An 11,347-nucleotide genomic window follows, 5' to 3' on the forward strand; every position below is an offset into this window, starting at 1 on the left:
TGCTTGGAGTGAGTCTTCGGTTTGCTGATGGCGTTTGGAATAGTCATGGGAATACATCCCACATCGCATGCAATGCAAGCATTTCAATTTTTAAGTCACGAAACATTGTCTATTTTGCCGTACACGCGCTGTGAAGATAGAAACCTGTCCTGGTGAGGCACATCGTATGGTGTCCTGCCACATTCCTCAATGCGCGTCAACCGCCTCACCCCGCCTCTCCCCGTTCCTGAAATCAGGTGTGCTAGGCCTACTCCTCTCGCTTCCAAAGAAAGCAATGTTCTCCCTCAATGCCACATACTCACTATCGGCATATCCCAACGCCTCACTAATCTGCGTCGAATGTAGGCCCTTGATCCGCCTAATCTCAGTAGCTGAGTAGTTGACCACTGCTCGTCCAATCTCAATTGGTGCCGGGTTGTGCAGTTCAAAGTTCGGCGGTTGCTGCAGTGTCTGCGAGGAGTTCATCGAGTACGATAAAGCCGACGAGTGTGTGAGGGGATGTCGGATTGGAATCGGGGCGTGAACGCCGTGGGCTAGGGCGCCTGGTGTCGTGGGCGGTTGCGGTGTGGTTGATGTTTGTGATGGTTTGGGGGAGTGTGGGGGGTTGGATAGACGTTTGACGACGACGATGCGTACGGCTTCTTGTTGGGCGAAGTGGCCATCTACTTCTACGATGCCGACGGGTAGGAGACCAGCTTTGTCGCTTAGCGCCGCCCAAGCACCTTGGTCGATGTATATTGTCCCGTGGGGCGCGAGACCGTGTAAAATCCAGAAGTAACGGTCTCGGATGGGGTTGGATATTGGGAGGAAACGGGTATGTAGGGGCACCGGCTCTTCTGGTTGTGGGGATGCGATGCCAGCGAGTTGTTGGTCGCCTAGTGAGGCCGTGGATGTGGAGAGATCGTGGTTTGAGGCCTGCGATGCTGCTTGAGCAAATGGTGCGCCTTCGTCTTGAAAGTTGGTGACTGAGTTCCGACTTGACATCCTTGCCTTTCTTTGTTTCTCCGCATGAGCAATAATGCCCGAGATATTGCCTGGTTTACTACTCTTCGTGATGACTGTCGTAACGCCTGCACTCGTCGCTAGCCTTGCTGCTACAATCTTTGTGCTCATACCGCCCGTTCCTAATGAACTACCAGCCGAGCTTACATCCGCTGCCAGCTCCGCAATATCTTCCACGACAGCGATGGACTTTGCATCTGGATTTGTGCGCGGGTTCTTGTCGTACAGACAGTCCACATCCGTCATAAGGAAGAGGTAATCCGCCTGAACCATGCCCGCAGTAATGGCACTCAGCGTGTCGTTGTCACCAAACTTGATTTCAGTAACGGCCAAAGTATCGTTCTCGTTCACAATAGGAATGACGCCCATGCTTAGCAGCTCAATAAAGGTATTCTGCGCATTTTGGTACTGTGTCCGATCCGCAATGTCGTTCCGTGTCAGTAGCACCTGAGCAATCGGCTGCTCTAGGTTGCCAAACAGCTGATCCCATAAGGACATCAGTCTACTCTGACCGATAGCAGCAAGCGCCTGGACTTGTGGGAGGTGTTTTGGGCGGCGGGGAAGGTTCATGCGTCGCAAGCCGACACCAATGGCGCCCGAGGACACAATCACGACACGGTGGCCAGCGGTGCGCAGACTACATGCTGTTTCGACGATGAGGGAGAGGATAGAGAGGAGGGGTTGGTGCGTTTTTTCGTCGACTATGGATGAGGTTCCTGATTGTGTTGGTTAGGTGCTCTCTTCTTTTCGACGCGAGACATATACAATTTCGTATTTACCGAGTTTTATCACGACAGTGAGTTGGCCGGGCTGCTTGCGCATATGGACGGCCATTGCGACGGAGGAGTGATGTATTAACGGCAGGCGCAGACTTTTGGTAGCTAGAGAGGCTGTAGGGGAGAAGAGATAGGTGAGGTATGTTTAGAGATCAGCGTCCCGTCACATACACACGCTCCTTTATGTTGTCGCGCAATTGATGACTGGAACGAGCCCAAGTTTCCCTCACAAGCGATCTTCGGCTCCCTTGCTCGCGGTGACGTCTTCCCTCCGATTGGCTCCCCGCGCTACCAGTTACTTCCCCATCTCCACCTAAACTTTTCGCGACGGGAATTGGGAACACGCCCTACAGTAAACATCGCCGAACATCACACCACACCTCCGCGCCCTTTCACCCCCGCCACCGAATTCGAGAGTCGCATATCACCGTGCCAGACCATGGCAAACTCCGAGACGGCGCCCGATGGCGCATCCCTCGCCGCTATGGCTCAACCACCCCCTCAGAAGATCGACCCTGTCTACTACACATGGAGCAGTACCTTCAATATAATGCTCGGTCGCATGACGGGTTCTCGCGATATCGAGTTAGAAAAGGGTTACTTCAGCGAAATGGACAAGATAAAGGCAGACTCGATATGCAAGCGGTGCGAGTCGAACAAAGAATACCTACTACAATACAGCCCCATTATACGCTTCATGTCAGATGAAGTATACAAACTAGGAGGCGACCTGAACAAGGACAATATACTATGTCGAATGTGCACAAACGAGCAATCGGGTGGTTTCTCCCTCGACCACGGCATCCTCCTCTGCGCCAACAAGTTCCGCAATCGTGGGCATCAAGAAGATACCATGGCGCACGAGATGGTTCACGCATGGGACCATTTGAAGTTCAAGGTCGAATCCGACAACCTGCGGCACCAGGCTTGCCTTGAGATACGCGCATCCACACTTAGCGGCGAATGTCGCTTCTCTAGAGAGTTCTTCACTCGGAATCAATGGCGCATCACCGAACAACTTCAATCTTGCGTGAGGAGGAGGGCGACGTTGAGTATGATGGCGAGGCCAGGGATAAAAGACCAAGAACATGCCGGCAAAGTCGTGAATGAAGTCTGGGATAGTTGTTTCCGGGATACCAGGCCATTCGACGAGATATATCGATAATTCAGAAAAGAAAGAGGTGTGATTAGTCGGTTCGTATATGTTGTACCATAACGGGTGGATCCCCTTTGTAGTTGCGCATAGCGATGGCGTTGATAAGGATGTCAGGATTTAAGGTATATTAGAGGGCGTGGTATTATCCCGAACATTTCCTCTCCGCTCAATTGATGAGTTAGGCCGCTGAGTACAAGTTTTACATCTCATCGCCCAGTAGAGCTGTTTGTTTTGGGAATTCCAAAGGTTGTTTTTTCGGCCCCCAAATGTCTGATCAGGCGACGGCTGTTCATGCGGGGTGGCGAGGCGTATTCCTACCCTGTCAGTTGTTACTCCGCCGCAATGTAATTAGTCTGCTGGATGTGGCTGGACATAACTTGGACGCCTTGAAACACACAGACTTCACAGGTGTTTGTATACAATATGGCTGGAAATTCTGCGATGCTCGCCCGTTCTCCATCTAGTCTGACGTTTTCAGATCTCGCCGTCACAGCCAAAATCAGGTCTCTCAATCTTCGTCAAAATGTTACCACATTCCCTACTATGTCTCCTCCTCGTCGCGACATCATCTGCAGCTTTTATTCCACCACCACGCATCCCCCGACCACCAGAGCCCATCGGACCCGTAGAACCCATGTTTCCGGCACCAGCACCAGCACCAGCACCAGCACCAGCACCAAGACCAGTAGAACCAAGGCCAAATGACCGACCAAACGACAGGCCAGACCCAGAAACACCAGAAACACCAGATGTACCTGACAACAACTCACAAGATTCTAACACATCACATGGCACATTCATTTCGTTTCCGACAGCCACTTTGTCACCTGGACAGGCTTGGAGATCTCTGGCTGATTCCACTCCCACCGCGTCTCCTACGACGGGATCTGAATCTTCTACTACTGCGCAGGCGAGCAAGACGGCGGGGCAGAGTGCTTCACCGACGTCGAGAGTGACGGTACTGGTAGAGGGTGGCGCAGTTAAGATCGAGGCTATGGGGTTGAAGCTGTGGGGGAGTATGGTTGGCTTGGTAAGTCCTTTTTGATGATAAGGTGTGAGAGTATGGACTGATTTCGAGCAGGTCATTGTGCCAGTAATGGCCGCTACCCTCTAGGACTTTCGAGACCGATAAAGATGGAGGTTATGTTCACGCTTGTTTTACACGTCATATACCCTGCCAGACTTTAGGCTTGCCGAGTGTATTTAGAAGCCTTCTTTCTTCTTTTCTATCATTCATAGACCGATATGGATCATGCTTGAAGAAAACTGGACGAAGAAATGCAGTTTGTGAGAAATGCATATTTTGTCGTTGACAGGAAATTATGAAAGTAGTCTTCGACCGTCACCATGTCTATTGGAGCGGCGCTGCGTTCAGTAAAGCGTTCTGGTGCCTCCACATCCTCCATTATCACGAACACCGCAGTCTTGGCATGTTGTAGCCTGCACACTTATGTCAGCATCTGTTCGGCTCAGAAGATGAGGAACAAGAAAGTCGGGCATGCACCGATATGGAAACTAGTGTCGTGCCAAGGCGCTAGTCGCATGGCTCTTTCCGAGTTCACCTTCTCAAATGTAAATCTTTCCTTCTACCAGCACAGCGATCATCTCAGATAAATTACAGCGTTTGCCGTGTATGTGCATTCTCGGTTCTTCTTCGCATGTTGAGATGAATAAGTCTTGGACACCTCTCGTTGATTTGGCATGAATTCGTGGATTACTGTAGCATACGCAATCCCCACCGTCCTGCTTCATTTCCGCGATCAGTCATCTAGTTACCTACGCATTCAAGTAGCTGTGCCGTTGGACGGAATCCATTTCTCCGCGCATTCCCTCCGCCTTCTCCCCAACGTGCTGGTGGCACTTCGGATGAATGTTTCAGGTCGTGCATTCGCAATGTTTCGACCAAACAGAACGCGACTTGGTCCTTTTGCCACGGACTGGCCGGACACGCCCCATATTCTTCCGAGCCGTTCCCCATGCCAGCACTGACTTCCCAACGCCTGGTGGTGGGGCGAGCACCTCCTCTTGCATAGTGCTTCTGTCAAGCCTTGTCTGCACTTGGCTTTAGTGCTTGGAGTGCTTGTGCTTCTAGGTCGGAAATGACGAGGCTTCAGATTTTCTACAGCGCCCCCGCGCAAAATTATGTGGCGACTGGTCGGGAATATGCAGGTGGCCTTTTGGCGGAATATCTGGGGCCCCAACGCCGTGAGAGTATTAATACAGTAGGGTCAAGACCCAGCATGTGCAGATTTCATTGAGGTCACATCGGATCAAACTCTTCATCATGAGATTTAACGGTACTAAAATTACTTTGCAATACAGACCATTCTTGTACTGATGACCTTATAGCTACATCTACGTCATTGGTACTTGCCGCTGTGGGAACAGCATCTGCCGTACCTTCACCTTCTCCAACTGCAACCATCGATGCCTGTCATGTGACAGAGTACGCAGCTATTCCGGCTGCGGCTGAGGCCTGCACTGCAATAATTCTCGATGGCATAACCGTTCCTGGAAAATCAACTATTGATCTTTCAAAGCTGAAAACTGGAACCAAGGTGACATTCAAGGGAAAGACATTCTGGGAATATGCCGATGCAAACTATGCCTTCATCAAGGTGGGAGGATCCGACATTGAAATCACCGCCGAGAAAGACGCCGTACTCGATGGCAACGGTCAGGCATGGTGGGATGGTCTCGGTAGTAACGGAGGTCTTACCAAGCCAAACCACTTTATTGAGCTGAGCAAGGTACTTGGAAAGAGTTCCGTTCACGACATCTACATTGAGAACTACCCCGTGCACTGCTTTAGTATCCAAAACAGCGCTGGTCTGGATATCCACCACATCACTCTCAACAACAGCGCCGGATATGCACCCAACAACCGCTCTAACGGCCTACCCGCATCACACAACAGCGATGGATTCGATCTGGGAAGCACCAACAATACCAAGATTCGCGACAGCGTCGTAATAAACCAGGACGACTGCGTGGCTGTTACAAGCGGAAACAACATCCTGGTCAACAACATGTACTGCAACGGCAGCCACGGTCTTTCCATTGGATCAGTTGGCGGAAAGTCAAGTATGCCATCTCATCAATCACTCATCTTCGACCATGCCCCACTAACTATGGTCCTTAGACAACAATGTTACCAACATATCCTTCAAGAACTCTGTCGTTCTTAACGCTGAGAACGGAGCCCGCATCAAGTCAAACTCGAACACCACCGGTTTCATCTCCAACATCCTTTTCGAGAACATCCGTGTTGAGAACATCTCCATCTACGGCATCGACATTCAGCAAGACTATTTGAACGGCGGACCAACTGGCAACCCAACAAACGGCGTCATTATCCAAAACATCGTCATGAGGAACATCACCGGTACTGCGACAGAAGAAGGAAAGAATTACTACATCCTTTGTGGAGAAGGGAGCTGCAGTAACATCAAAATTGATGACGTCAGTATCACCGGGGGCGGATTGGAGAGTTCATGTAACTTCAAGACTGCGGGCAACTTCGACTGTGATGGACACTTTGTATAAGATCGATATATTTTTTAGAACAAGCGCTGGGCTTGATGTTGAATACATGAAAGAGACGCGCCAGGCATCGTGCGCTCTCATCTGCATACCTCAGGAGAATGACGTGCTAGGAGCGAAATCTGTCGTGTTAGATGGTGTGAACATCGCAGAAAAGGAAGATACTAAGCAGGTACGGACAAACCCTTTACTACTCTGTAGTCTACAACAGTACACAAGAAAGCGTAAGATACTTAAAGCTAACGTAGATTTTTAAGACGACTATTTAGGTTCCTAACAAGTCTGTTATAGAGTTCAATGCAGTAGAAAGTTTATAACTTTTGCACCTGTTTAATTTTACTTTTGTGTGTGATGGGACGGATTGAAGAGGCCGGAGCTTTGTGACACTGGTTGCTTTCGGATTATGGAGCTCCGTGACTTCCGAATGAACTGAGCACATACCCACGTGACCTAAATCCAACGTTAAACCGGCGTCGCGCCACGCTTGTATTGCTTAAATCCGCTCCCACTTAGGTTTTATTCAACGGTTTGAGGAAATGGTTCACGGTCTGGATGATCCCCAAAAGTGCCATAGCGTTTCGGGTTCCGAACAGTCGTGCCGCTTCATCTGGCACGCCCGCCCCACTGTGGATACATTCGACACGACCTGGGAGAAGCGCAATGCTGTTAATTACACCTTCATGTTACCGCACCGTCCGACAACTCATACCAAGCAGCCGAACGCTCTAGCTAAGGCTGTTATCTTGAACTACTGCATTTACCCGGCCTCTTCCTGCCTGTTGTGGCAGACTTCCGTCTCCTTACATTAACCTACACTAGTCGGAATTTCCTTTCACTCCGCGTCGATTACGCGATATCCTCCAGTTACATGGGTATCTTCAGCGATGATGGACTGCAGCAGCCCAACTGCTACAATCACAGTCTCGAAGCATTCATTCGCTGCTACCGGTTATGCACGAGGGACGTGCTTCTGCCGTCAGCACTCCATTCTGTAAGCCACCTGTCTCAAGTTGGTCGTCGTGGGCATGGATGGTACTCGATTCCTGGTTGATCTGCGAGGACTGTGAAGATTGCGACCAAGTCTTGCGTCAGTTTACCGTACACGTAGTCGCTGTGAACGCTTCGTCATCTGTCGCGAACCGCAGGAACTGGGTCTCTGGGATAAGCGACGGCGTGATGCCGATATTCGGCGGGTAGGATGAACAGATAGCTCTTGTCAGGTCCCACCAAAAATGTCACTCATCACGGCACCAGCACGCTTCGAGAAGTAAACCAGCGGTGCGTCATCCAGGTACCGCGCTGCATGCCCCTTACAGGGACTAGTATTCGGATGGCTTCGTTGCAAATGGCCTGTTGCGTTCCTGCGATAGGTTGCGTGCTTCTGCACACCACGTCCGTGCAAATCATCGCCGCGCGCAGACACTTTGCCCGGCCATGTCTCGACCCGAGTCCAAGCTGCCTTTAAACCACGCCGGCAGAGACTTTTGTCGCCGTTACGCACATCATCTCTTGAATTCTTGTCGCGTGCCCTCGTGCTCTTTCAACCCCTACTACGGTTCCTTGCGGCCACCTCAAACACGCTACAGATTGGCACGCCTGTCGTAGCCTCAGCCTTGCCCCAGCTTTGAGGCCAAACCAGGGCAGTGGTCTGTCGATGTTGCGCACGAGCGCCCCCGCGAGCAACCCACAATTAGCTTCTTCTATAATCCTTCCATAGGTCTTCTAGAAGAGTGCCGTTTCCGCGCTCCCCGCTGCAGTCTTGCGTGAGGTGATCCCACTTGTATATCAACCTGTCGCACCAACAGCAGCTGATGCCTGCTCGGATACACGATTATCCATTCCTTGGCCCCTAGTCTTACCGCGACACCTGGATACCCTTCCCCACCCTCTTTTGCACCTCCGCCTGTCGTTCGTTTTAGCTTCTCACTCGTTTGGATTGTCGCGAGGGCTAGTCGGCATGTCACAGTAGTCTTCTGTCAAGCGAATTGAACTGAGCATACGGCTCTGTGGCCAAAATGGAGGACAATCTAGACATACCGGAGGAGTCTATGCGACACATCGAGGCCCTGCTGGCGAGGCATCCTCCACATCTAATTCAGAGAATGTTCTCACAAGCGATAGACTCGCGTATGTTCTTCGCCGTCCGGCTGTATGAGTATGTGCTTACAGACTCTAGGCCGCAACTCCACAGCCTCGTCATTCATGTCCACCAGCACCGCTAGTTCAACTACGACATCTTCGTCTGGGTCATCATGGCGGTCTCGACTTTCTATGGCATCAACCTTCTCGTCGTCCACGGGCAGCAGTGACACACGAGGTTCCGTCGCTTCCTCATCGTCGTCGCGTTCCAGGAGACGAGCGGAACCACGCTCCTACCCAGCTGGTCTTGACCCGACGCGTCCGGTGCCCGCTACCATGCCTCATGTGGACACTGAGAGCCCGCTTGACCTCAAGATCGAGCCAAGCTATACACCGGCAGATGATATTAGTGTTGCTTCTCCATCATTAATCCCGGATGATGACAAGTCTCAGAGTCAGTCTGGTGAGCCGTTCATGTTCTGTACCTATTGCGCCGAACAGAAGAGCCAGAAGACTTTCAAAGCAAAGTCTGACTGGAAGAAACATGAGATGAGGATGCATGAGACTGGAGAGGATTGGCCATGTGTCGTCAACGGTTGCAACCGGATTTTCGACCGGCAAAAGGATTTCATCAAGCATCACCAACGCTATCATGCTGGTCGGCCTCTGCCTTCGTTGACGGATATTGGTATTACCCTACTGCCGAGAAGAGTGTTTGGTTGTGGGTTTGACAAGTGTAAAGAGGTTAGTATCGGATGGGATGAGCGATGTGACCACGTCGCGAAGCACATGAAGAATGGCGCAACAATGGACCAATGGAAATATTCCAACGTCATCCGGAACCTAATACGACAAGAGGCTCTCCACGACACCTGGAAAGAGCTTATAGGTTGCTTGGATGAAAGACTGCGAGAGAGTCGGTCGCAGATAAGTTGGTGTCCCGACAACTCGAGGATCCTTCGACAGAAGCTTCAGTGTTGCGATCTTCGACCAAGCCGAGAAGATGTCTTAATTACCGCCTTGAGTCTTCGCGCTGACATACCGCTGGACCCTGTGCACCAGCAATTACCTCTAGGTTTCGTGACCCCCTCAAGGGATTCCGTGCCCCATGTCGAGAAACTATCACGCGAGCAGCGCATGCACATTCTTATTGGAAACTCCAATCCGCAGCACTCACGAGCGCGGCTTGCGAGCATCAACGCAGCGTTACTGCGCATCAGTAGTTCTCTAGCGCACGTACCTGACTACGATTGCGGCTCGTCGCCATTTGTGGAGCCGCAAACACCCGCGGTGGATACAACTAACCGCCGTATTAGCTACATGGACGTGGACCCTGGGGATTACCTTGACGTAGCGCAACCGGCTATACCTGATCTCCCACCGGTTATGACTACATCCACGATGCATGCACCTCACGTCCACACTCCAATCATGGACCACGAGCAGCACACCCACATGTATCACGACGAATACATGGATCAAGTCAAGGCTCCACCCAATCCATTAGAAACACTGTACCCCAACTATTTCGGTGCTGCTCCTCAATTCGAAGAGTCGCAATACTACGACCGTCCTTCATTCGGTCAGATGATCTCGAAGCCGCTTCATAAAATAGGCAACCGACTCAGCAGCTCCAGAAGCAATACTCATCCGAGACCATCGTCGCAAATGAGTCAAGGACCATCAGAGATGCATCCCGACTATGCCGTTGCGGCAATGGGCATACGCCATCCTCATCAGCATCCGCAACCCCAACACCACATTCAGCAGCACCACCAGCATCCTCAACAGCACATGATGGCCCAACAACCGCAACCCTACCGCGACTCGACGTCGCAACTGCATGAACATTTACACATGTACACGACACAGAGCTGAAGAGCCGACGTGCAACGAACTTTCCTATATGAGCTATGCCCCATACCTGTTTCATTTGTCATTCAGCGAGCATTAAGAGTTTTGACCCTGTTTTTTCTTTGATACCCCCGTGCTTTCGAGCACATGTGATAGACGTGTACTATAACCATATTCGTAGTATAGAGCCGTTACTGGAATAACGTCACTCAGTCTCTCATTTTTCAACTGGTGCTTCCGTCCTATCCGATTGCCATTATGCTCATCTCGAGATCCAGATTCATGTGCGATGGACTAAATGTTGAAGGCATCAATGAGCATGAAGTTGTGGGAGCCGACCTGCCACCGGAGCCCTTGGAAAAGTTTGTCGCCACTATGGCGCATATAGTGGCCTTCCACGAGCTGGTGCGATTGCCCGCCATGTCCCTTATATACCAAATGTCTGTAGCAATATTGATCCGATACAGCTAATATAATCAGAAACTTTCGTCTGACGACATCAACAACAAGTTCCGTGCGAAGACATCTGTTGAAGACTTCGACAACCGCGCCGACCTAATCAAGCACAGACGAGCGAAGCGTCGTTTGTAAGGCTCTCATGCTCTGGGACCATGCCCTGAAAATGACGAAGACGAGAATCTTAGTTCACTGAACACGTCTTCGTCCGACATTGCGAGCAGCAAGAGTCCAATACCATGAAGTTATGCGGGCAATCGCAGCCAAATTGTCAAACGCAACGGCAGGAACAGTCAAGAGATTGTTTGAGCAGCAAAAGTACGAGTTCGACTGCTAAATGGCCCTACAGTTTCCCGTACTAATTAACTAGCGATCACGGTATTAGGACGCTTTACCCTACATAGTCTGCTAGGGTATTAAGGGATGGGATCTAATCACAGATAGGGACGATGCTGCGGCACTCAAGGAAGTATAGATGCAG

The 11,347-nt window shown here is 50.9% G+C and overlaps 5 protein-coding genes across 5 annotated transcripts; 4 read left to right on the forward strand and 1 right to left on the reverse strand.

Moving 5' to 3' along the window:
- Positions 1 to 186: 186 nt before the first annotated feature.
- Positions 187 to 1,836, reverse strand: ALTATR162_LOCUS2420 (uncharacterized protein; the record flags this gene model as incomplete). The annotated part of the gene is made up of 2 exons (XM_043310024.1): positions 187 to 1,718; positions 1,782 to 1,836. 2 exons carry the CDS (start codon positions 1,834 to 1,836, stop codon positions 187 to 189), a joined length of 1,587 nt encoding a protein of 528 aa, XP_043165959.1.
- Positions 1,837 to 2,217: 381 nt separating this feature from the next.
- ALTATR162_LOCUS2421 (uncharacterized protein) lies at positions 2,218 to 2,943 on the forward strand (the record flags this gene model as incomplete). Its single annotated transcript, XM_043310025.1, has 1 exon — positions 2,218 to 2,943. One exon carries the CDS (start codon positions 2,218 to 2,220, stop codon positions 2,941 to 2,943), a length of 726 nt encoding a protein of 241 aa, XP_043165960.1.
- Positions 2,944 to 3,457: 514 nt separating this feature from the next.
- On the forward strand, positions 3,458 to 4,048 carry ALTATR162_LOCUS2422 (uncharacterized protein; the record flags this gene model as incomplete). Its single annotated transcript, XM_043310026.1, has 2 exons — positions 3,458 to 3,964; positions 4,016 to 4,048. 2 exons carry the CDS (start codon positions 3,458 to 3,460, stop codon positions 4,046 to 4,048), a joined length of 540 nt encoding a protein of 179 aa, XP_043165961.1.
- A 1,170-nt stretch (positions 4,049 to 5,218) lies between these two features.
- ALTATR162_LOCUS2423 (uncharacterized protein) lies at positions 5,219 to 6,480 on the forward strand (the record flags this gene model as incomplete). The annotated part of the gene is made up of 3 exons (XM_043310027.1): positions 5,219 to 5,231; positions 5,284 to 6,018; positions 6,077 to 6,480. 3 exons carry the CDS (start codon positions 5,219 to 5,221, stop codon positions 6,478 to 6,480), a joined length of 1,152 nt encoding a protein of 383 aa, XP_043165962.1.
- A 2,012-nt stretch (positions 6,481 to 8,492) lies between these two features.
- On the forward strand, positions 8,493 to 11,001 carry ALTATR162_LOCUS2424 (uncharacterized protein; the record flags this gene model as incomplete). The annotated part of the gene is made up of 3 exons (XM_043310028.1): positions 8,493 to 8,604; positions 8,654 to 10,263; positions 10,891 to 11,001. The coding sequence occupies 3 exons, from the start codon at positions 8,493 to 8,495 to the stop codon at positions 10,999 to 11,001; spliced, it is 1,833 nt and encodes a 610-aa protein (XP_043165963.1).
- Between the last annotated feature and the right edge of the window lie 346 nt (positions 11,002 to 11,347).

Source organism: Alternaria atra, assembly GCF_907166805.1.
Source record: "Alternaria atra isolate CS162 genome assembly, contig: 21, whole genome shotgun sequence".
Lineage (NCBI taxonomy): Eukaryota > Fungi > Ascomycota > Dothideomycetes > Pleosporales > Pleosporaceae > Alternaria > Alternaria atra.